The 25,464-nt window shown below is 51.1% G+C and overlaps 1 protein-coding gene across 7 annotated transcripts in view; it reads right to left on the bottom strand.

Moving 5' to 3' along the window:
* Positions 1-25,464, bottom strand: part of TTC39A (tetratricopeptide repeat domain 39A) — a 67,216-nt gene that overhangs the window by 12,055 nt on the left and 29,697 nt on the right. For 4 of the 7 annotated variants that reach the window (XR_014780235.1, XM_084787059.1, XM_084787060.1 and 1 more), the window contains exons 3-17: positions 25,305-25,436; positions 24,367-24,443; positions 23,919-23,986; positions 19,660-19,724; positions 17,836-17,935; positions 17,249-17,314; positions 15,518-15,626; positions 15,030-15,097; positions 14,892-14,951; positions 13,329-13,490; positions 6,057-6,148; positions 4,550-4,670; positions 2,907-3,018; positions 2,425-2,539; positions 1,513-1,629 (exon numbers count right to left, since the gene is read on the bottom strand). Coding sequence is in view for 6 of the 7 variants with exons in the window: in XM_084787059.1 (XP_084643185.1) it covers positions 1,513-1,629; positions 2,425-2,539; positions 2,907-3,018; positions 4,550-4,670; positions 6,057-6,148; positions 13,329-13,490; positions 14,892-14,951; positions 15,030-15,097; positions 15,518-15,626; positions 17,249-17,314; positions 17,836-17,935; positions 19,660-19,724; positions 23,919-23,986; positions 24,367-24,443; positions 25,305-25,436 (1,464 nt within the window). In the remaining variant the exon portion in view is untranslated. Of the gene's footprint in view, positions 1-560; positions 1,091-1,512; positions 1,630-2,424; positions 2,540-2,906; positions 3,019-4,549; positions 4,671-6,056; positions 6,149-13,328; positions 13,491-14,891; positions 14,952-15,029; positions 15,098-15,517; positions 15,627-17,248; positions 17,315-17,835; positions 17,936-19,659; positions 19,725-23,918; positions 23,987-24,366; positions 24,444-25,304; positions 25,437-25,464 lie in introns of those variants that run through there. The other 3 variants (XM_084787061.1, XM_084787063.1, XM_084787062.1) reach the window with 1 other exon arrangement.

Raw genomic sequence — 25,464 nt, 5'->3', positions numbered from 1 at the left:
TGTAGTTCTTTTAAAGATTTAACTGAAAAAAGGGATCATGAATAGAGGGGTTTGTTTTGGTTAGAATATGTGCTGTAAGGCACAGAAAAGTTAGCAGCCTGCACTGTAGGTAGCTCTAGCTGTCTGTCGTCCTCTGTACGGGTCAGTGTTGCTGGATCTTTTCTATGTACATTTTAGTTTGAGACCAGGGTCTTAAGTAGCTCATTCTGGCTTCAACTCTCCAAGAATGACCTCGCACTTCTGATTCTCTTGCCTTTCCCCCCCCTCCCCAATTATTAGACAAAACCCAAATTCATATATGAAAAGTTGCTTTTAAGTGCTAGCTAGCCAGCAGGTCGGTGATGGTGCATGCCGTCAATCCCAGCACTTGGGAGGCAGAGGCAGATGGATCTCTGAGTCCGAGGCCAGCCTGGTCTATACAACCAAGGCTACACAGAGAAACCCTGTCTTGGAAAAAAAACAAAACAATAAAATTTCAGATGCTAGGAACTCCCTTATCCTCAAAAGCTAAGACATTGCTGAGGTTTGAAAAAGCAGTTTGGCCTTTGGCAGCATGTAGAGAGATTTACTTCCAGAGCAGTCTGAGTGAAAATAGATTTACAGGCAGTTTTGGGTTTTGTTTGGTTGGTTTTTTTTTTTTTTTAACTAATTGTAATCCCATCAATGTATTTCTAAAGAAATGTAAACTGTTCATACATTCTCTTAAACATCACAGTGTAAAACAAGTACCCGTATGTGTGATAGGGCAGGCATAGTGCCCCCCTGCTCTGCCTGTGGCAAAGGCCTTGGCCACACTGGTAAAAATGCTGTCTTTGCTTCTGCACAGATATTCATGTGCCATCCCACTGGAGCACCGGGTGTACCCCGAGGAAGGGCAGGGCAAGGGGAGGAGATCTTTTGAAATGTTTCCAGGAGCTCTGTCCAGCTAGCTGTGTTCATCTTCCAGCCCAGGAGTGCTGCAAAAAGCTACAAGGACACTGATGAGACTATAGATCTGTTGCCATCTTCTAGGGAAGATCTGGCCTGGAGTGTGGCTGCCTGGATTCGGAAATGTGTCCGTGACTCCATGGAATAATTCTTGTAGTTTTGCCTAAAGGGGAGCAGAGGAGTAGATAGGTAAAGCTTGGCTGTTCTCTGAGGTGTGTCAAACCCCAAGCCCCCGTGTGAGCTATGTGAGATACCACCACCATTACCACCTCCATCCACCTACAACCTGAAACTTGATTTTAGGGCACTGAAGGGAGCCAAGAGTGAGCTGAGCCCTGCCCAATGGAAGCCTTATTAAAAAGGGTGTACTCTCCGGCCACTCTTGGTGGCTGGGGTGGGCCATTGGAAGCTCACTTCCTGTCTCGTGAATTCCACGCAATTACTTGCAAACTGAGGGAAAAGCCTCTTGTGGTAGGTCAGAGCTGCGTTCCCAGAACACTGCCTTTGCCAGCAGCCTTGCTGCTGTTTGGCATCTCCGCTCAGAGGGAGCACAGACAGGTAATGTGGAGGTTGACCAAGCCTTACTTTGCAGAGTCTAGGAGTTTGATGGCCTCTTCGTTTCTGCCTTGCTCCATAAACAGCAGGGCCAGCTCCAGGAGGGCATTTGGAATCAAGTAGTGGTCATATTTAATCTTCTTTTCACTGCAGAACAGAAGCAGACATGGCTCATCCTTCAGGTCCTCTCTCAGCCTTCTCAGAACTGCATATCCGTTTCTAAGAAAAGCTGGCATCCTATGGGTCCTGTAATGTCCTGTTTCAGTCTCAACCACTATTTCCCCAGTTTGAATAGTCTATTAAACTGGGAAGCCTGTTCCCGATCTGGCATCCTCTGTGCCCTGCTCCGTGCCCTGGAGACTGTCTGCAGGGTAAGCTTAGGCCTGTGAAGAAAAGGCCTTCTGAGCCTGGCCTTTCTCTATAGGTTTAGGCAGGGGAGGTCCTGACTGGTTCCCAGCTTTAGGTGTGTCTTGTGTTCAGACACCACTTAAAACGTCCTTTTACTTTTGTCTACCAGCTAAACTTGAAGATTTATTTTGTGCACGCCTTTGATCCCAGCACTCGGGAGGCAGAGGCCGGCAGATCACTGAGTTCAAGGCCAACCTGGTCTACACAACCAAGGCTACACAGAGAAACCCCGTCTCAAAAAACCATAAAAACAAAACAAAAAGAATAAAGGTCTCACTATGTCTTGGCCTCAGACTCTTTTAGAGACCCTCCTGCCTCTGCCTCTGCCTCTGCCTCTGCCTCCCTAGTGCTGGGATTAAAACCCTGAGCCATAAACACCCAAGTTAAACATAAGCCCTGTTAGCCTTTTCTCTTACCCTGGCACAGAGTAGACATCAGCATGTGTGTGGTGAGTGAGTTAGCTGGAGTCAGCCACTGTAGTGGAGTGGGAGGATGAAGCAGGCAAGCCCAGCAGGAGCAGCCAAAGGCACTTACTTGGCAGAGATGCTCCTGAAATTCTCCTCCGCCTCCTGGATGCGGCCCAGGTATTTCAGACACAGGCCCTTCAGCAATTTGACCAAGCAGTCGTCATCTGCTGAGTACTCATTCTCTGAGGACAGGGGTGTGGGGGAAGAAGGCAGGCTTGCTCACTTCTGCAATAGTTACTCAGGGAGCCCCTCTGTGGAACCCAGGACACAAGTGAATCAAGACACGATTCACCTCAGGGGACTCACATCTGAGAAGAAAAGACAAATACTGAGATATGGCTCCAGAGTGTATTAGGAGTGACTGGAGGAAGCTCAAGAGAAGGCCCTGGACAAGAAGACAAGGGACACTTGCTTAGAGGAGCTAACACTGGTCTTCTAAAAGATTGTTGACGGGAATAGAGGGGTGAGGAAGGGCATTTTTGGCAGAGGAACCTTCAACTCTATAGACCTGACCAAGCCTGGCAGGGTCAGGAGCCCGAGGGTATTCACCTGGGCCCGTTGCCAGCATCTCTTCAGCCTTGGTGATGACCTCAAGCATCCCATCAGTGAGTTTCGGCTGCTTCCCAATCACAGCATAGCCATTCCAGATGTACATCATTTCCTGAGAGTGGGAGTGCAGTAAGTCAGGCCTAGGTCTTCCTTAGCAGGGCCTCAGTTTTCCCATCTGTCAAACAGGCAGCTCAGTTCAAAAGTCTCGAGGCCTTTGGATCCCTGGTCTCCCAGGTCTCTTTCCAGCTTAGAAAGCTGCAGGGCTGAGGGCATTGGAAAGGCAGCCTCACCAGGGATTTGTCAGGGGAAGCCGATCTGGTCCATGAGGACTCGGTAGGTTTCAGGTACTTGTATACTGTAGCATACAGGAACACTTACCATGCCCTCTCTTTATCCGGGCTCCCCCTCCTTGAGGAGTAGGCCATGCCCAGCACTGTCCAGGAAGCCCTCCCTGCCCCAGCGCTATTAACATCTCAGGTCACTGGAACCTAAGACTGTCTCTCTCCCCAACAGCAGCGGGCTGAAGGATGGCAGCCTCATCATGAAGTTAGAAAACCTCCTGATTTCTTTTTTCCTCCTTGACTGATGGGAAACTCATTAAATTTTCATTTTTCAATAGCAGTTAGCTTAGAGTCCCATTTCCTAAATCATCAAGCCAGGGAATGGATGTGAGTGCAGTTCACAGAAAGCCCTAAAAGATTGGTACGGTTCCTGTTACAATGTAGATTTAGATGACTGTTCCTTAAGCTGCTCTGTGGTCTCAGGATAGAAAACTGGCTGTAAAGGCTCTAGAAGAATCAGCCGTATATAGCCTGGGTTAGGTCTGTCCTTCCCAGTGTACTTAATTACAAATTACTTTCTACATAATATCTCCTGCCCTTCTCAGAATACCCCCTTCCCCATTTTGGTTTTTTGTTTGTTTTTGTTTTTCGAGACTGGCTTCTCTGTGTAGCCTTGGCTGTTGTGGACTCACTTTGCAAACCAGACCAGTCTGCCCTCCAAGTGCTGAAATGACAGGCATGTGCTGCTGTACTAAGTCTGTAAAATACTTTTAAACTTACATAGAAATAAGCATGGTACAAGCTCCCGGGTCATCAGTGGATTCTCAGGCCTCTGCATGGACTGGGTCAGGTACTCATGAACATGCTGACTTTACAGTAGGTGGAAGGACCCTAAGGTTACACGCTATTGAGTGGGAGAGCTGGGACCACCAAATTTGTCCAACAAGCAGAACAGAGCAGGGCTTATCTGATGCCAGCTCCAGTCATGTGTGGAACTGGTCTAACAGTGGCCCTGGATTTAGGCTCTAGAGCCTCACAGCTGAGTTCAAGTGCTGATCTGCCTTAGGCCTTCTATCCCCCTACAACCCAGGTTTTGTTCAGTCAAACATAGCCTGCCCTGAGACCCAACCCTCACCTCAGAAAAGGCTGATCTAATGAGGATGGCTATGTGAATAGCAGTGACAGCAGAACAGGCATTCTAGAAACAAGACAGCCAGGTGGTCCCTCTGCTTGGGGCTGGGGTATTGGCCTAGTGTCTAGGAGAGCTATTCTTCCTGCCTTGGCATCTGCAGCCTGCTGGCCTGTCTCCCAACCCATGTGAATTGTGAAACCCTCTGGTCCCATCATCCACTTGCTACCCACCAGAGCAGGGATTGGCAGTGAGATGGGGTTGGGGGAGAGGTAGCGCCTGGACTTTCGGATGGCAAATTTCTCTGTGGGTAGAGATTTCCCAGCAATCTTGAGCTTCAAGCCTGGCACAGCCCTGAAAAAGAAATGAGGAAAGAAGGGTTGAAGATGCATGCAGTTCAGTTGGGGGAGCTCCTGCCTAAGACACTCAGTTCCCCACAACAACAGGGGCTGGGGCATAAGGAGAACAAGAGTGGGTCTCCAGCCTCTGCTTAGCCTGGCTAGACCTGTTTCCACATTGTATTAGGAGAGAGCGTGGTTCTAAAAAGCATTTCAAGGTGCAAGCCAGCCTGTGGTTATGTTCTCATTTCACAGACCCTGCATGACCTGATTGCTTTTAAAGGTGGCTGAGCCAAGGTCCCAGGCCTGGCAGTATAAGAATGTACCTACATATCTCCTAGGCCTGGCTCAGAGTTATCTCCCTTCTGCCCAGGCCTTCCTGGGAGGGCCTACAAAAGTCTAATCCCAGTTTCACAGGCAAGACCAACACCCGGGGAGAGAGAGAGAGGGAGGGACCTGCACAGACAAACAACTCAACCCCTTAATTAACTCCAGCCTCCTGAGCTGTGGCCTCCTGAGCTGTTTCAAGGATAGACTAAAATGCACACAGCTGGGCATGCCTTGGCTGGAGACTCACCCACTACCAGCTGCCTGGCCACTGGGTGTGGCTGGAATCTCAGACCCCAAACTGTATGGGCCCAGGGAACAACTGGCCGGGTGAGGCCACCCCGGGTTCCTTGCTGCTTACTCATTGCAGAACCTCTCTAGGGCTGTCTTCTAATCCTAAAAGCACAGATTGTACCACCTCCTCTCAAGCTTTCAGGGGAGTTCTGTGAGCAGCAGGCACTCCGCACACAAGTGCTCTGTTACAGCACTGAGCCCTAGCGGCATTTGAACACGTGGTCCTCAGTGGGCTGTGCTGTTTCAGGGGCGGTTTGGGAGGTATGTCTGGGCTAGAGGAAATATGTCACTGGGGCAAGCTTTGAGAAGTCATAGCCTCACCCTCCTTGCAATTTTGCTCTCCCCTTTGCGCTTGCTGTCAGTTGAAGATACGACCTCTCGGCTGTTACCATGCCCACCCCTGTGCCATCACCCCTGCCATGATGGACTCATCCTCTGGGACCATAAGCCAAAATAAACTTTCTTCTATAAGTTGCCTTGGTCGTGGTGCTTTATCACAGCATCAGAAAAGGAACTAATACAGGGTCTGTCCTAGTGACCAGATGAAAGAGGCTGAGTGCTAGAAGATTCTGTCAAAACACATTCAAAGGGTTCTAACTACTAGCAGAACTGGCAATGGGATGGTGGCCAGAGGGGAATAAGGGCACAGGGCACTTTGGGACAGGTATCTTAGAGATGGGAGTGTACCTATGCCATCACTACAGCTCAGGTAACCACGAGCAGAGCCTGACCAGTTTGCCCACACTAAGGCCTACAACAGGAGCACCACGGTGGAGCCCACCTGAACAACTCCACTTCATCATCTCCGAACGGCTTGTACTCTTCCTTCCCAAACATGCTGAGGTAGGCAGCCTTCATGTAGATGTAGGTGGCCTGTAGGAGACAGCAGTGGTGCGCTATGAGTAACCCTCCCTGTAGTCACAGCTCCACAGTCACAAGTACTGTGGTCCAGCAGAGAGATTTGCCATCACCAAGCCCCCCAGGGAAGGACGCTGAAGCAGCTGAGGAATTTTGAGCTGGGAGTTAGATGCCTGCAAAGCAGCCTTCCTCTCTACCTCCACCCACCCCATCAGGAGAAACACCTGAGCAGCATGGACGGGTGCTACTGGGAATCAGTGACCGCAGCTGGCCCCTGACGGATGGTGGGAAGATTCAGAGACTCAAGGGGACCCGTCTGAGTGGAAGACATGCATGGAACACAGGGGGCTTGCAGCAGGGACTGTATGAAGGAGATACAGGTCCAGATAGGACCCTGGCTCAATGGTACATCTATACCACTCAATTTTACACCTCCCTCTCAATCCATCCTAAGGAAAACGTCTGAAAAAATCTTGCATGCTAGCTTATAGACCACCTGATGGGAAGTGGGGAGCCCTGCCTCAGCAGCAGACTGACCTGCCCACCGCATGCCATCAGCGCAAGTTCCACAAGAAAGGCACCAGGTCAGGGTCAGGGTTAGGGGTGTTTGGCTCTGTGCTGCCCTCAAGTGGCTAGTTTTAAAACAGCTGCCTTGGCCAAGATAGAAATGGGTGAAGAAAAAGGACCAGGACATCCTGGACTCTCCACGCTGGAGCACAGACCCTCAGGTGGCCCGCCCTTCAAATGGGGGCCGAGCTGGTCTTCGTGGGCCTATAATGGTGACCTCATGGAACCTTTAACATGGTGTTACCCTTGCTCACTACCTCTCCCCTGTCCCTGACAAGGGTACACTAGTTCCGGCAAATGTACCTCTTTTCTAGCTTTGTTCTAGATTGACTATCTTGTGTATCTTCTGAATTTAGTAAAGACATGGCAGTAGCACATAGGCAGTGGAGACACGCCACATCCTCCACTCAGGAACATCTTTCTCACTGGAAACTGTCCCAAAACACAGTTTGGGTTTTTAAGCTAAGAATTTAAACCTGACAGTGGGCCCTCTAATTACCATGAGATAGCCAAGTCAAACACATTGTGATGTCTGTTTAAAAAGAAAAGACTTTGAAAAGGTTTGTCTGACAATCAGCCCATCAGCAAATGAGTGGGATCTAAGCATGGTGCTGCATGCCTGTGACTGCAACAGTCAGGAAGTGGGGGCAAGGAGGTCATGAGTTCAAGTTCATCTTTAGCTTCATTTTAAGTTGGAGGCCAGCCTGGGCTAAGTGAGACCCTATCTCAAAAGAAGAATGTTTTAAATTTAAAAAAGAAAAAAAAGTAAAAGTCATCTAGATGGCTCCACGGTAAAGTGGTGGCTACACAAGGTCAACCTTAGTTCAATCCCAAAAATCCACTAAGGCTGGAAGTCCACAAGTTGTCCTCTGACCTACACACACACGCACGCACACGCACGCACGCACGCACGCACGCACGCACAGGAACCAGGCCCGATTGGGCTGCCTACCTGTCTTGCTGTTTCATGTCCTGTTTCTAGCAGCTTCCACGTCTGTGTTTATCTTGGTTAGCTAGTAATGTTTACTGCTCTGAGAACGCGCCCCGCCCTTCCTCGAGACTTTTCCTCATGTGTGCGATTACCGCAAGGGATTTCACCTGGGAGGATTCCTGTTTTGCTGCCTATAAGAAGGCTCTTTGGAACTCTGGAGAAGAATAAACCACTGCCGCGCTGCTGCTCTCTTAGTTGCTCTGTGTTATTGTGTGTGTGTGTGTGTGTGTGTGTGTGTGTGTGTGTGTGTGTGTGTGTATGAGTTAAATCCACAGCCCCTCACCCTCGACTCGGTACTGTGGTGGCGTGGGCGCCACACACACCGGCACACCTGTACACAATAGTAACAATACAAGACAGTTTTCAAAACGAGATACAAATAGTAAATATCTGGGAAAATGTTCAATATCCTTGGCAACTATATTCAAGAAAACCAATGACAAGCTGGGCGGTGGTAGCACACGCCTTTAATCCTAGCTCTTGGGAGGCAGAGGCAGGCGTATCAATGTGAGTTTGAGGCCAGCCTGGTCTACGAAGCCAGTTCAGGATAGTCAAGGCTACACAGAGAAACCCTGTCGTGGGGGAAAAAAAACCCCAATGACAACAAATACTGGTGAGGATATGGGAAAAGAGAAGCCCTGTAGACTGCTCAAGTGTGAACGGGTGCAGCCAGTACGGACATTCTTCACAAATATAAAACTAAAGCTAGCGCGCAGTTGAGCTGTACCAGTCCTGAGGCTACCTAAAGGAACAAGCTTCAGCAGCTCCTGAGCCCGCACCGTCTGCAGTAGTCTACCCTGGCCTCTTCACAGGGCCAAGCCTCAGCTGCTGTCGGTGAGTCCTTCATGCCTTCCAAACCAGTACCACCTGCGTGACTTACACATTACCGAATTCAGCTCCAAGTGCAAGGTACAGTGGTGGCCACTTCTAGAAACACTTCCCGGAAGGCTTTACCTTGACGCTGCTGGTCTCTCCTTAACCACTGCTAATCTCTTAGCTCCAGCTAACCAGCATCAATTGTCCCAGTAAAGCAAAGCGAAGACTTCACTTCAGAGGTTCTGGCCTCTTGTTGATCACAACAAGCTGTTTCTTCAGCCCTAGCTAACCAGAACCACAGATTATCAACTTAAAAAAGCAAACGGCCCTGCCAGTCTCTAAGTGACTCTTAGACTTCCCTTTGGAACTTCGTAAGCCAGGCCTCCATCATCTGTATTACTCTCAAAAATTATTATCTCCCAAGCTCCCACAGAACAGCTCACCAAGCTTTGAACACTCAGTGGCTTTTCCAGCCCCCAGTTCCAAAGTCCTCCCCAAAACATGGCCAGGTCTGTTATGGCAACACCCACGATCCTGGAGCAGTTTATCTCAGTCAGGGTCACTAGTGCTGTGATGGAACAAAGGATATTTGTATATTTGTGGAGGAAAGGATTTACTCAATGTTTCACACAACAGTTCATCATCTAAAGCAGTCAGGACAGAACTCAAACATGGCAGGAACCCAAGGCAGCAGCTGGTGCAGAGGCCATGGAGGGGTGCTGCTTATTGGCTTGCTCATCATGGCTTGCTCAGTCTGTTTTCTTTTTTTTTTTTTTTTTTTTTTTTTTTTTTGGTTTTTCGAGACAGGGTCTCTCTGTGTAGCCTTGACTGTCCTGGACTCACTTTGTAGACCAGGCCGGCCTTGGAACTCACAGCAATCCACCTGCCTCTGCCTCCCAAGTGTTGGGATTGAAGGCGTGCGCCACCACGCCCGGCTTTCAGCCTGCTTTCTTATAGAATACAGAACCACCAGCCCAGGATGGCATCACCCACAATGGGCCGAGCCCTCCCACCTTAATCACTACCTAAAAAAAGAAAAATCCCTACAGGCTTGCCTATAGCCCGATCTTACAAAGGCATTTTTTTCAACTGAAGTTCCCTCCTCTCAGATGACGACTCCAGCTTATGTCAAGTGGACAGAAAAAAACAGCCAGGACAAAACAAAAAAACAGGGCTGGGGAGATGGCCTAGTAGGTAAGGTGTTTGCCGCCCATGCATGAGGACCTGAGTTCAGTGCTTCAGCACACACTCAAAGCCAGGTGTTGTTGCAGGTGTCTGCAACCCCAGTGTGGGGCTGGGGACCGGGGACCGGGGTGGAACCGGAGCAGCGCAGACACGGGATGCTCCCTAGAGTTCTGAAGTAGCAAGGCTCATGTGCACTGAAGAGACATCACCTCAAAAGATAAAGGGAGAGCAACAGGGAACGTCATCTGGAAGCCAGCCTCTGGCCTCCTCCATAGATCCACGTGCCAGACACATGCTCTAGCACACAAAAGTGAGTTATTGAGTAACAACTACCACATACGAAAGGTATTAATATGTGGTCTCATGTAGTCACGGGGAACACATAGCACGTAAGTTATATGGGGGGGGGGGACAGAGACAGATGGAAATCACTAAAGCCACAGGAGCTAAAAAAAAAAAAGGATGCTGGACAAGACTTTAAAAGCTCTGTGGCAGCCGGGCAACAGCAGGGCATGCTGGCGCACGCCTTTAATCCCAGCCATTGCCCTGCTCCAGACTGGAGGGGCCCCCTCCTGCAGTCCACTGCAGCCTAAGCAGACACACGTGGCCTACCCCTTAACTGCACCTGACTCGGGACTTTTTTTTCTGGAAGCCAACATGAAACACTGCATATTTTGTGTGCTTTGTGTCTTTCCAGGAGAAGCTTTCAATAGGGTTTTTGCTTTGTTCCTTCTGTATTCCTGCCCTAGGCTAGGGCCTGGCACTGCGAGTGCCCAACAAGAACAAGAATTCAAGGCCCGGGCTGGAGAGATGGCTCAGAGGTTAAGAGCGCTGGCTGATCTTCCAAAGGTCCTGAGTTCAATTCCCAGCAACCACATGGTGGCTCCCAACCATCTGTAATGTGATCTGGTGCCGTCTTCTGTTATGCAAGCGTGCATGCAAGCAGAATACTTTATATAATAAATAAATCTTTAAAAAAAAAAAAAGAATTCAAGTCCCTCTCTGCACCACAGTTATAACAAAGCTCAAAGAGCCTCTCACCAGCTGCTCCAAACTCCTCTTACGGATCATTTAATGCCATTTCTTTCCAGTATTTCCACAGCCTCTCAGGGCTTTTGCCTGTAAGAACACTTTCTCTCTTCACCTCTTTCCTCTGCCGGCCCTCACTGTACCACCAGGAGTCAGGCTGAAGTACATGGCGACTCACGAACTGTCACCTCATCCTGGGACATCAGGCGCACCTTTCTGAACTGAGGTCCTCCTCCCTGGGGTCAGCTTTTGCTGTCTAATTCCACAAGTGTTTACCTCACTGGAGTAGGAAACACAGGCCATGCCAGGTAGACAGTGCCTGTCTGTAAGCCTCCAGCACGTGGCCTCTGGCACCCCTGCCCTACTCTCACCCAGTGGACACGGAAGCTCTTGGCGGTTGCCTTCCCTGAGCCCTCGCGTTCCTTGCTCTGGGTTTGGTCTGTCGTCTCACTTTCTCTCCTCTTTCCCTAAATCCTCCCTGGTTCTGCTCAAAGCGTTCGCCTTCCTCAAGTCCCCTTGGTCCTCTTGGCTGGGCCTCTCAGGGCTGCCTCTGGGCTCCCTGCCCAGATGAGCAGTGTCACCACCAAATTCCTACCATCTTAGCCCCAGGCTGCAAGCTCTGGGCAAACTCAAGGTCTCCACAGAGTGAAGTTTAAATGGTCCAGGCAGAGAAGGACCTGCTGAATACAGGAGCTGGCATTATGGCAGTGTCTGCAGGCAAACAAATCCCTAGAGTTGGCAGCTGACGGACGCTGAGGTGGCCTGGAGCTGGAGAGTAGAAAGGGATGAGGCCAGTTTTCAGAGGACACCTATCTGAGGAAAGTTTTGAAGACAGGAGACCGTGTTGTCCCGAATTCATACAGTAAGCTGTTTCCCACAGCAGAGTTCCCCACACCCAGGAAGTCTGACCCTGCCCCCTGCATCTCACTGTAGCTGTGCGGCCACTCCATCTCTCCCTGTCCCCATGTGGGTGGACTTGGCTACCTGCCTCACTCCAAAGGAAAAATTCAGCAGTTATGTTTAATTCCAAAAGGTCCCGCAAGGCTTTGTTTTTTGTTGGGAGTGAGATGTGGCCCCAAAGCTAGGCCCGAGGAAGCACCTTCAACGGTAGGAAGGCCTCAGGGCAAACCCAGCTCCTCAGGAGGACGTGAGCAATAAAAGAAAAAAACGGTCCCATGGGAATGACCTCAAAATCCACTGTGTAGCCTCAAACCCCAGAGTTCCACGTGGGCTCAATGGAGCCGATTGCCTCTGCCTTACTGGGGACAGTGAGAAGGGAAGACAGATGCTGGAGGCACAGTGATCACGCAGGGGAACCCGCTCCCTCTGAGCTCCGTCTGCACCTGCGTTTCCTTCAGCTTCGTTCCCAGTAAAGAGCATGGACGAGCGAAATCCACACATAGGCAGAGTGAGAAAGGAATGAGATACAGATGACAAATAGATCTCATACTATGAGCCAGTGTGGAGATGTCCTAACTGCCTGGAGCTCTTCAAGAAGCTTCAAAGGTCATGGGAGGAGGCCAGGATTGATTAGTAATGTCTGCTGTGGGCAAGGAATAAAGTCATTGGTATGCGTGCGCTACGAGCCAGACCGGACACTGGGGGCTCTTGCTTTGGAATTCAGCACTATCATGATTCCTGTCAGCACTGACTGACTCCGATAAATCTGGCTGTCTGTGTTGGCAGATTTATGCTTTATTTATGTCTTATTTTGCCTACATGGCATGTCTGTAATACTGTAGTCTCCTCCCCTCCTTTCTCTCTCCCTCCCTCTCACACGCTTCCTCCTCTTCCGGTCACATCGTCCCTTTTTTTTTTTCTTCTGAAAACACACCTCTCCTACTCACATTCCAGAAGGGAACCTTCTCACCTGTTTCAGATGCTGATACAAGATGTGTGAGGTTTAATCCGTGGACTTTGGTTGAAACTAAGGGGAAGATGTAACTTAGGGGCAGCCCCTGGCCACCCTGCCTGCCCTGTGAAGAGAAGCTGTCTGCATCACAGATGTCAGAGAAGAGAACACAGCTGCATGGGAGGTGGCTAAGCCAAATGGTACAGTTTGAGTTCGTGGAGTCAGGTGATGGCAAGTAATTTCAGTTGTATGAGCTGATGAGCCCCGGTGGCTTAGATCTGTTTGATCCCAGTGACCACTAGACCCCACCCCACCCCACCCCGGGGCCTTTTGATTAAAAATAAATAAAATACGAACACTCAGCCTCTTTCTTGGTTGTGCTAGGTGTGCTTGGTGTGTCCATATGGCCGATGGCTAACACACTTGGGTGGCGCAGAAGAGAAACACCCCTGCCAGGGGAGACAGCACATGCTGACGCGTGAGACATCTCCATTCCTTGTGACTACAGAGCTACGCATTGGAGTTGAAGGGCCGTAGCTCGGAATCAAGGAAGGACAGACAAGGCCCTGGATTCAATCCCCAGCAAGTTTCTCTGCTCCTCCCAGCTTTTAGCTCCTCCCAGCCCTGCTCAGACATTTGGTTCTGTTTAGCTCCCAGTGGACACACATCTTTGTTCAGCCAGGGGCCTGGCCCTTAGTTCAGGGGCTCCCTGGCCCATCTAAGGTGACTCCTGACCCCCCCATGTGTCAGCCCACCTTGGACCAGGAGTTCTCCTTGCTGAGAAGGTCTGCGTAGAAGTAGGCCATCTTCCACTGGCCCTTGTAGGTGAAGCACCACATCAGCTCCCAGTAGCACATGTGGTGAAACTGCTTCCAGTCCTGCTGGGCCTCACAGCACTCCTCGAACCGTCGGACGGCCTATGGGCAGCTGCAGGTCAGCCTGGCCCCAACACACCCTCTGCACCCTTTAACTACACAGCAGGCAATGGCCTCTCCCAGGGCACAGTGGTTCAGAACTGTACCAAACAGAGATGGGGTCTGGGAAGCCAGGGAGGGAATCTGGCTTCTTGTCCATAGGCCCCACGGTTGCCACTCATTTTGATTCTAGAGAGTTGGTCACTAAATGAGAGCACAGGACAGGGCACACGGGGGTGGGGGAAGGACAGCTATCCATCTTTTTTGTTTTGTTTGGTTTGGTTTGGGTTTGGGTTTTTTGAGACAGGGTTTCTCTATGTAGCCTTGGCTGTCCTGGACTTGCTTTGTAGACCAGGCTGGCCTCGAACTCACAGCGGTCCGCCTGCCTCTGCCTCCAGAGTGCTGGGATTAAAGGTGTGTGCCACCACCCCTGGCTCCATCTTTGTCTTGAGGCAAGGTTTCTCACTGGGAGCTGGGGCTCCCAATTCGACTAGGCTGGCTGGTCAGCAAACCTCAGGCACCCACCTTCCCTGCCCCGCAGGACTGGGATTATAAACAAGTGCCACCATGTCTGGCTTTTTTACATGGGTGCTGGGGACTAAACTCTGGTCTGATCCTTTTGTGCCAAGCCATTTACCAACTGGGCCATCCTCACAGCCCCAGAGGGTGTTAATATTACCCTGATAAAATAAGGCCTGTGCCTCAGAGAAAATGCCAGAATCTAGTCGTTACCATGGTTACCCACACCTGCAGCTTTATCCTGCTAGGGCTGGCTGGAGCCTTCCAGGACTCTGCGGTGCAGTCTTGTACTTTGGCATAGTGCCATGTAGTCATGGCCTTTGCCATGACTGTGACCTTCCCTGTCTCTGGCCCAGTGGTCCTCAACCTCCTAACGCTGCGGCCCTTTAATACAGTCCCTTGTGCTGTAGTGACCCCCCAAACATAAAATGACTTTCGTCGCTACTTCCTAACTGCAATTTAGCTACTGTTATGACTTGTAAAGTAAATGTCTGTCTTTTCTGATGGTCTTAGGTGACCACTGTGAAAGGGTTGCTTGACCCGCCATAAAGAGGTTGCACCCACAGGTTGAGAAACACTGGCTCTCTCACCTCCTCCCACCACCAACCCCCCACCACCCTACCACCCGCCCCCCTACTCAACACACCCAGCTTAGTTCACCATGCCCTGGGCAGCAGCTTTTCCTGACCAGGAATGCCATAATCCAAATCTCCCTATCAAAGGCCTACAGCACAGATGCCGCACCCTCCCCCTCACACACACTTCCCTCAGATTTGCCTCTCCACCCTGCCGCTTGTATGGGCTCATCCAACCCCTGAGGCTGCCTCTATGTGCCTAACTTCTAGCTTGGCTGGAACACCCCCCAAGAGGCCCCACATCACTCACAGCGTCAATATTTCCTTTGATGGCTTCAATCCGCCCGGCAAAAAACAGGAAGATGGCGCCCTGCAACGACACTCATGAGGATCCATGCGGTCCACTGGGTACCGGTAGTTTGGGGAGCCCAGCAGGGGTTGGTCTCACCTTGGGGTATCGGTTCAGATAAGGCTTCAGCAGCTTCTCTGCTTCCTCGATGTTGACGTTTCCTGTGCCTGGAGGTGGCAGGGAGGCAGAGCGCTCAGGTTACCACTGCTGAGGCCTGTGCTCCCCCTAGCAACCTGCCAAGGCCTTCTTGAGGCCTCTGTCTCTCCCTTGTGAAATGGCACAACACCCCCCATCTCCAGAATAACAGGAGGCTTGAACAAGCAAGTGTGCCTACTATCCTGGCACAGCACAGACTAAATAACCCGGAGGCCATTTATGAGTCCGCACCCAGAACAAGGGGCAGCATCCTCACCACCTTCCACAAGGTGGCACTATTACCCCCAGTTTCACAGATGGAACCTGCGCCGAGAGAAGTGGCCCGCTGAAATGGCCCTGCCCCAGTCCTGGGCACCTAAGCGGGGGTGGGGAGGGGGGTGTCTGCAGCCTCTCACCCAGGACCCCAGCACCCAGCACACCGGTTCTCCTACCGAGCACAAAGGTGAGGAAGGTGTGGTAACACAGCAGCAGCATGACGCACAGCACCGCGCGGAAGCTGTGCCCGGTTGCGCCTTCCTCCAGCTGCAGCAGCCCGTAGTCCTGGGGGGGGCGGGGGGAGACACAAGAAGACAGGCAGGGGTTCCCAGAGAACCGCAGGTCCCAGGTGGGCAGCTAGGAGAGAGTCTGTTCTCTGGAGGCAGGATGGGTGACACCAGAACTGTGGCCCTGAGCAAAGGGCTGGCCTCCCTACCCCATCTCTCCATCTGCACCTGCCCTTGATGGGCACGGAAGCCAATCTGCCCAGTCTGCTGAGGAGGAGTAATGGCCCGAGGAGAGTAATCCTAACTGCAAGCTGGGACCGATGGTGCCAGGAAGCCTGGGGCCCAGAAAGGCTTCCTGGGGAAGAATGTTTCAGAACATCTCTGGGATCAGACCCAGCCTGTGTATGTGTGTGTAGTCTCTATCTACCTTCCTCGGCGTTCATGCCCTTTCTCCAATATAGACCCGGCCTACCTCAAGCCCTCCACAGCCGCTCTGTTGTGGAACAGGCTCTGCCCACGCTGTGGCTTCAGGCTAGGGCTGACCTTCCCACCTAGCCTTCCTGAGGCCCCCTATCCAACTGCCTGCTCTAGGGAACCACTCCCCAGCCCCTGGTACCTCCAGCTGTGGACCACAGACAGGGGGTTTCTCAGGGCCATGGATGGGCCTGAGGAGGCACTGAGCCTTGAGCCTGTTTGCCTCCTCTGTGTTCTGTCCTTTTGGGTGGTGCCTGGAGGAAACCCCAGATCTGGGCTCACATAACTCAGCTCTCACCCACAGAGAGACGCCGCCCAGGCGGAGCTGTGGGCCACCCCATATCTATTTCTGGAGGCTGTTATGTGTCAGTCTCTGGGTTTGTGGGTTTCACCATGTAACTGCCCTGAAACTCACTATGCAGACCAGGCTGCTGGCCTTGGACTCACAGAGAGCCTCTTGCCTCTGCCTCCTAAATGCTAGTATTAAAGCTGTGAGCCATCTTAATGATTTTTTTTTCATGATTAAATAAGATGGATATTGTAATAGTAACATTTCCTTTAAATACATTTAGGTAAAAATGATGTCATTTTGGGGAAAGTAACCGGTGAACCATAAAGTAGTGGTCCATATAATGTGTCAGGTATCAGGAAAGGCTAGAGAGAGCCCTCTCCCCCAGCATCTTCAGGACGTTGTGAAGCCTCTTATTTTACAGAGAGGAGGCTCATGGGAAAAGAGGAGTTGTCTGGGGTCATGAGGAAGGCTAGGGATGACTCCTGATCTCCAGGCCAGTACTTCTTTCACACACTGGCCACCTCCTCAAGGGGCCTTCCTGGTCTGCTTCCCCCCACCTCTGCTGGGGGGAAGCTCACAGATGAGACAGGGTACCAAAAGCTGAATTAGCTCCAGGTCTGGGAAGGAGCAGGTGACCAAAGGGGGGAAGACTGGGGCTCCTGAGACATGCCATGTTAAGACAGTGTGGCCTCGGGTCCTTATGGGGCTGCCTTCGCATCTACCTTTATGGCACAGTTCCTCTACCCTGCAAGACGCCAGGCAGGGAGAGTTCTGTGGCCTCACAAAGCCCGAGGGACACCTGGGGCTGAGAGAGATCTGAGCCAGGCCTGGCGCCAGGCCCTATGGCCCTTTAGCTCCACTCTGTCTAGCCCATTGACTGGGCAGATGGAGGGTACCCAAGGGTGGGCATTTACCTTGTTTCCTGAAAACCCGACAAACTCCAGCAGTCTCAGGATCCTGGTGGGAAGCATGGACAGCGTCTGCAGGGTCAGAGGCAGTGGGTATGTGGAGGGCACCCTAAGGAAAGTCAGAGGACCCCACCCTCCGACCCAGCTCACACTGCCCCTCTGCCTGGAACATGCTTCCTCCCCTGGAAACCCTCCCCAACCCTGCCCCCCCCCCCCCGTCCCGAAGAGAACTTGGGTTCCTATCCCCTGTGGGTCGCAGCTGCTCTCAGGCCTGTCTCCTTCCCCGCCCCTAGTCAGCAGCTGTCCGGTCTCCCGGGGTTGCCAGTTTCTGTGGCTATAACCACCCCCCCTCACACGGGTTCAAACCACCACATAGGCACATGTGGACCCTCTAGGGGTGGTCATCCTCTGTGACACCTCAACTTGAGTCCTTAGGGCTGGTGATCTTTAAGAATCATCTCTAGGCCTTTATGGCTTGCGCATGGCCAGGCACAGTGGCACACAGAGGTGACCTTGTGTGGGATAAAGGCAGGCAGGGGAGCTGCATCTGGGGCCCAGCAACTGAAGAAATGAGGGGGCCGCCCCCCACTCACCAGGTTGAAGGCTCCTACGCCGAGCTTCACCCCTCCTTCAAAGTGCCTGTGGCTCTCTCCCTTGCAGTATTGCGAGGACTGGACGAGGCTATCCAGTTCCCTGTGGAAGGGTGCCGCTTAGCCGCAGCCACGCTGGGATCCCTCCACCTCCCTACCAGGGCGGGCTCAGAAAGTTCTGCAGCCACAGAGAACTGGTACTCAACAGATTTCCCGCTTCTACCATAGACGCATGCTTCTCACCCCTAAACGGCACCACATTGGGCCTAGTGGTAAAATACACTCCATCGGCCTCAATTGACATCTTAGGCTGGATAATTTTGCACTGGGGTAAAAGAGGGGGCCTGTCCACAGTGGAGGATGTTTAAGACATCCCTGGGCTCTTTCCTCTAGGCGTGAGCAGGAGCCTCTCCTCAGTGGAACAGCCAGGATGTCTCTGGACCCATGACTCACAGGGGGCACAGTCACCACATAGATAAGAAACTGCAGCACCACAGGCCAAATGCAAACCCCTATCCCTTAGGAAATTTCCTTGCCTGGAATCCAACCCTCTTTCTCCTAGTGACTAGCACAGAGGCTTTCTAGTCAGAGATCATACACACACACACACACACACACACACACACACACACACACACCTCCATTTCTCTGCACCAGGCACTAGAGGGCAGCAGCATCGAGCACAGTAGCCCCACCCTGTCCCCACAGCTCTACCCTCTGCCCTGGGGCTGCGCTTAGTCTGGGTATAAAGAGGATTTCTTGCGATGGCATTTACGTGAAGAGGTGACCCATGAGCTAGGACCTGGGAGGTGAGTTGGAGCTAGCCTGATGCAGTGTCCTGACAGAGACAATATGTCCTGAAAGCTACAAGGCACAGATGCCTCTTGCCTAAGGGTCTGCAGCAAAGATGGGGGTGGGGACCTCACGGGGTGACCTGACTCAGGGCTCCACTCTGAGTGAGAGGAGCTTGGGAGTTGGAAAAGGAGGTGACCTGACCAGGCTGTTGTTTTGCAGTCACCATTCTGGAAGCTGGCAAGGACACTGGAGGGACTGTGGCACTTGCCTACTTGCCCCTGGACAATCGCAGCACAGGCCTTCAGGTGTCCTGTGCAGGGGACAGTCACTCTGGTGGAAAAGGTTAAAGACAGCAAGTGTTCTCAAAGTGTACTGGGAAGTAAGTTCTAATGTATACCTTAGGGAGGGAGGGCCGGGGTTCAGTGCTTTATCTCATTTCAGACTTGTAGATAAGGGAGGAAGCACTACACTGGGTTAAAGTGCTCTGGGCTAAGTCTTCAGGCTTTCTGTCAGCACAGCTTGTCCCTGGCCCGGAGGCCTTGTGTCAGGGACCCAGACACAGTGTGGGGATGATTCTAGCCCTGGGGAGCATGCATCTGTGTGCATGTCTATGTGTCTATGTGTGGGTAGGTGCCCATGTCCATGTGTGTGTGTGTGTGTCTGTGTGTGTTCGTGTCTGTGTCCATGTGTGAGTGTGCATATATGCTATCTCTGTGTGTTGACAAGGTCAAGGAAGGCCTCGTAGGAAAAGTAGGCTTTGGGCTGGGCCTTTCCTTAAAGTCCCTCTGTCCCTCTGTCTCCCTGCCCACCAGCCCAGGCTGTTTGTGGAGAACCTGGATCTTTTTCCCTAGCAGACAAGGCACTCAAGAAGCCAAACGCACAAGTATAGCCAGAAACCCAGGGGGACATTATTCCAGAAAATGGAGGTTCTGGGGGGTACAGAAATCTGTCTGAGCTCTCAGTTTTCCAGACCTCAGACTTCGCACAGTACAGTCTGAGGTGACTCTGTGGCCCCAGGCTGGTCCCACTTACTTGTAAGTCTGGTAGCTGTTCCGAACTTTGATGCCACCCTTGATGAAGCTCACCATGTTCTCATCCTGTGATGGAGAGAGATGGAGAGAGCTGGGTCCAGGGCAGGCGGCTGGAGGCCGAAGGAACCACACAAGGCTATAGAGGCCTTGACAGCCCTCCATCCTGTGCCCGGACCTATGGTAGATGAGGTGGGGGTGGTCAGAGGTCACTCAAAGCAGACTGCCACAACCCCTTACACACACACACACACACACACACACACACACACACACACACACACACACACTCCCTGTAGGTAGAAGGGATATGTGAGATGTGGAGGGGTGCTCATTTTGGAATGTTGAGGAAAGTTATTGTAACTTATTATTTAACATCCCAGCAGCCCCCCCCCCCCCAGTTTGCCTGGTAACCCCAATTCTGGGTGTCTACTCACAGAAGAAGAATGGACATGGGGTGAAAGAGCATTCTCAGGAATGTCCACAGCACTAATGTTCATGAAACCGAAAACCAAAAGCAACCAAGGCTCACCTCTGGAAGGCTAGGTAAACTGAGGAATATTTACATGAGAGACTATTACCCAGCCTCACAAGGACAAATGAAGAACGCCTTTGTGACACACAAAGCCAACCAAGGCCTAATAACGTGCTGCTCAGGGACAAGGGGGAAACAGTCAGGTGGGAAGATGAGAAAGGTAATGGCTTCCCCCTGGGAAGGAGGCTGGGACAGCATCAGAGGGCAAAAGGATGAGTCTCGCTAGGTAGACGCTGGCCTCCAGCTCAGTCGGAGTATGTGTGTAATAATAAAACACAAACAAATAAAACAAAATGCTTTCCTTGCTTCCGTGAGTCATAAACTGAGGACTAGGCTTAGTCCAGCTCCAGTCACGCTGAGGGCCAGAATGATTTTTTTTTTTAGGGCTAAGGAAACCTGCTATGACGCCCACGGACCACGTCAATGATCATCGCGACATGATAATCATGAGGGGGCACTAGTGGCATGCATGCCTTGGCAGTAACCAATAGCGCTCTGAATTTAAGAGGGTCTATTATTGGAAACCCAGCCAACTACTAGTGCTAGTGAAGGGTATCGGAGGGGAATCCACATTGATCAACGTACTAAACCAGCATTAACCCTAACAACAATCTATAAACATGAGCCCTTATGCCCCACAGGAAGTTTCATCGAGGAAACTTCTTTCTGTGATGGATGGTGACCACTACAGAAAACCACGACCAGTCAAAACACAGAGCTGTGGAGCCCAGTCCCAGTGAATACAGCTACAAAGCATTCCCACACCTAAGGCTCAGGGAACACTGCAGAAGAGGGGGCAGAGACTGTAAGAGCCAGAGGATCAGAGAGTTTGCCGTGAGCCTGTGTCTCCTGCAGTGTCCGGAGCTACACCTATAAAGTCTCACCAACATGGCTGCCCAACTGTGAGCTGAGCATGGATGAAACCAACGGACATGCCAAAGTGGACTGGGGAAAGCCAATGAGGCCTCAACCTTACGCAAGGAACAACAGGCAACCGAGGAAAGCTGGGAGGGGGAGGGGTGGTCTTCCCCAGGGAAGAGCACACCAATTGGTTGTCCAGGCCAAACTGTCAGCCTTGAAAACACACATACAAGTAACATTATATGGATTGAGTTGTATTAAATATAGATGTGTATATATAGAGAGAAACATGTGCGTGTAATAACAGTGAGAAGGAAAGAGCCCATAAATGAAGGAGACGGGGGAGGGGGATAAGGGAGATTTTTGGAGATAAGAAAGAGAAGGGAGAAATGTAATTAAATTACAATTTAAGGGGCAGGAGAGATGGCTCAGCAGTTAAGAGCACTGGCTGTTCTTCCAGAGGTCCTGAGTTCAATTCCCAGCTGCCACACTGTAGTTCATGGCCATCTATAATGAAATTTGATGTTTTCTTCTTTCTGATGCCCTCCTCTGTCATGCAGGAATACACGCAAATATAGCACTCATATGCATAAATAAATAAATTAATCTTTTTTTTTTAATTACAATTAGCTAGGCAGTGGTAGCATATGCCTTTAAACTTAGCAGTTGGGAAGCAGAAGGAGGCAGGCTAGCCTGGTCTACAGAGTGAGTTCCAGGAAAGCCAAAATTACACAGGGAAGCCCTGTCTCAACTGCCCCCCCCCCCAAATATATATAATTAGGAGAAAAAAGAGTTTAAAGAGGGGGCTGAAGAGCACACCAATTAGTTTTCCAGTACCAAAGTGTCAGCCCTGAAAATATACACACAAGTAATATTACAAGGACTGATATATTGGCTCATTGGCTATCCTTCTAGAAGGCCTCAGTTAAATTCACAGCACCTACATGGCGGTTCACAACTATTGTAACTCCAGTTGCCGGAAATCCAATGCCCTCTTCTGGCCTCTAAGGGCTCTAGGCATTCATGGAGTACACAGGCACGTATGTAGACAAAACACCCACACATATAAAATATAGTAATAAAATAATATATATTTTAAGATTTATTTATTATTTATACAGAGTTCTGCCTGCATGTATACTTGTATGCCAGAAGAGGGCACCAGATTTTGTTATAGATGGCTGTGAGCCACCATGTGGTTGCTGGGAATTAAACTCTGGACCTTTGGAAGAGTACTCAGTGCTCTTAGTCCCCGAGCCATCTCTCCAGCCTCTAAAATAATGTTTTTTAAAAATTAAAAATAGCGGCCGGGCGTGGTGGCGCACGCCTTTAATCCCAGCACTCGGGAGGCAGAGTTGGGCGGATCGCTGTGAGTTCGAGGCCAGCCTGGTCTACAAAGTGAGTCCAGAACAGCCAAGGCTACAAAGAGACCCTGACTCGAAAAACCAAAAAAAAAAAAAAAAAAAAAAAAAAAAAAAAAAATTAAAAATAGCTAAAGCATCCAGGTATGGTAGCAATCACCTTTGCTCTCTGCACTTGGGATGCAGAGGCAGGTGGATTGCTGTGAGTTCAAGGCTGCTTTGGTCTACAGTGAGTTTCAGGTCAGTCAGAGCTGCACATAGAGACCCTGTCTAAAACCACAAAAAGGAGCTAAAGAAAATAAATAGCACCCAGCACTAAAATGTATCTGCCTCCTCCAATACACAGGCACACATGCACATGAATACACAGGCATACACATGCACACATGCACATGAACGGGGATGGCGGTCATATCTAACAAAAGAGTTCTAGTAAAAGTGCACAGTGACAATGTGCATAGTTCCCACTATGGTATGGGGACCTGTCTCTGACTCAGCAAGACCCAAGTTCAAATCCCAGCTCACTATTTGCTAATCATGTGGCCTTAGAAACCCTCTCCTGAAGACTCTGCTTTGTTGTCCTCTGAGGCAAAAGTTAAGTAAATGTGTAAACACATCCGAAGGGCCTCATGTGGGAGGGATACAAACACAACATGTCCCGAAGCTAGAGAGATGCCTCACAATGAATGCTTGCCAGACAAGCCTAAGGACAGAATCCCATCCCTGCAACCCACGTGCTAAGTAAGCCAGATGTGGGGGAGTGCATCTGTAATCTCTCCCTGAGAATCACTGGGAAGCCTTCAGGCCAGCTAGCCTGGGGTATACACAGCTCAGCAACAAAAACACGAGAGGCTCTGCCTCAAAGACAAAGGAAGAGAGAACCAATTCCCAAAATGTTCTCCTCTGTCCTCCACACATCCATGTCAGGCCTTTCACCATCCCTGTCACAGGTACACATGCACACACACACACACAATCGCACTAAATAAATAAATGGTTTTTTGTTGTTGTTGTTTGTTTTTTGTTTTTGGGGTTTTTGTTTTTGTTTTTTCGAGACAGGATTTCTCTGTGTGGCCTTGGCTGTCATGGACTCACTCTGTAGACCAGGCTGGCCTCGAACTCACAGAGATCTGCCTGCCTCTGCCTCCCGAGTGCTGGGATAAAAGGCGTGTGCCACCACACCCGGCATAAATAAATGTTTTAGAAGGTGGAAAGCAATAGAAGATAGCCGACTGCAGCCATTTATATACAAAGTGTCAGGTCTACACACCCACAAGAGCCCGCTGTATCATTTGCTACAAATGTTGCTAGGAGAAGCAAGCCCAGCAGATCTGTGGCAGCGCCTGTGTTGGGAGCACCAGCAGTGACCAGAGGAGGAGGCACCACGAAAACCCAGGTGTATGAGGGAGAAACACCACCACTCCTCGTCCAGCTGGGCCAGGCTCTCTGCACATATGTGGGGTGAGCTGGGGGCTCGGGGTGTGTGTGGTGGGGAGAACGTCCTACCTGAAGGAAGGTCAGGGCTGCTCTCTGCAGCAGGCATTCTGCATAACAGACTTCTGCGTGGATTTCTTCTGCAGGGGGGAAAAAAAAAGCCTGGGATTCTAGGCAGGAGGCTCACATGGAGCCACACTCCCTCTGGGGTGTGTGAAGTCACAAAGGTACATTCTGAACAGCCTTGGGCCTGAGGAGCAAAGCCACTTTTTCAGACTTCCAGGGGCTTAGCTGAGAACGTTGGGTGGCTGGGCCTCTCCTGTTCTAACCCCTCCTTCAAAGGCCACAGGCCAGAGCCTCCTCTCTCTGTCCCAGCATTCCCAGCATTAGGCCATATCGCAGGCCCCCTTGGGGACACCAAAATGAATAACTTTTCTCTTCTCCCCTCCACGCTTTTCCTCCCTCCCTGGGCCTGGAGCCACCAGACTCCATGCTGGAGAGGACATCTTGAATGCCGCACCTTCTGTGAACTGGTCCATGGTGGGACGGTGCACCAGGTTGCTGAAGGAGTCTGTCACAGAAGACTTCCTTCGGTGCCTGGAGAAGGAGAAAGGCCTCTGGTGACTCCATGGAGTTGAAAGAGGGGCCAGCCTTAGGTCACGTTTGTGTGTACACACACACACACACACACACTTTGCTATACTTTAAATATTTGAAGGTTTGTGGGCACCTCCCCCAGGAGTCTCCAGACTCAGGTGCCCCGCTCTCCCAATCCAGGGCTGGCTTGCTGGACCCCTTTATTTCTCCCTTCTTTACTGTGCTGGGGTTCACACTCAGAGCACCCCACATGCTAGGCAGGCACTGCACTGAGTCACACTCCCAACCCCAATCCGAGGCTTTCTAGTCCTTTGGCCTTGCCGCTGTCTCTGGCCACCCTCCTGGACCATGCTTGGCCATCACCACCCCTAAGAGCCCCCACTGTGGGGTGAAGCCGTACAGGGCCTCCAGCTGGCCTGCCTCTTCTTAGATGTCCTGGGTAAGGCTGTGTCCCTGCCAGGTAGTGGGAAGAGTGGAATTGCCCAGGCCTAATGATTTACCGTACACACCTGGCCCTGCTGCTGGGTCCCCAGGGCAACTCTGTGACTCACAGGTCACCACACCTCTTTTATAAATGAAGAAAGTGGAGTCCTGAGAGGGACCTGCCCAAGCCAGAGTTAAAAAGTGGCAGAGACAGACTCCATTCCCTCCACCCCCACCGTCACCCCCCACCCCCCACCCCTGTGACTGCCTCAGACACAGCTCTACAGCTACGCTGACAGGGCCAGCCCTCAGCACTGGAGGACACAAACCCTCTTAGCCAAAAGCAGCAGCATTTAGCAACACACCAGGCCCTTTGTTAGGACAAGAAGACAGAAGCATGGGCCTCACTCCCCCTATCCCTGCCCCCACAGCTCCAACCTCTGACACAAGGACTGTGCCTCCTTCATCATGTTGCCAGCAAGCAGGATGTCCTGAGGGTCGAAGGTCATCATGGCCTGCATCTCCAGGATGGTGGCATACGTCAGTGAGTGGTACATGCTATCCTTGGTTCTGTGGGACAAAAATGGACACTGAGAGC

This window comes from Acomys minous (assembly GCF_964271855.1).
Source record: "Acomys minous genome assembly, chromosome: 6".
Lineage (NCBI taxonomy): Eukaryota > Metazoa > Chordata > Mammalia > Rodentia > Muridae > Acomys > Acomys minous.
Note: the sequence above shows the minus strand (reverse complement) of the source record. Positions and strands in the feature narration are given on the sequence as shown.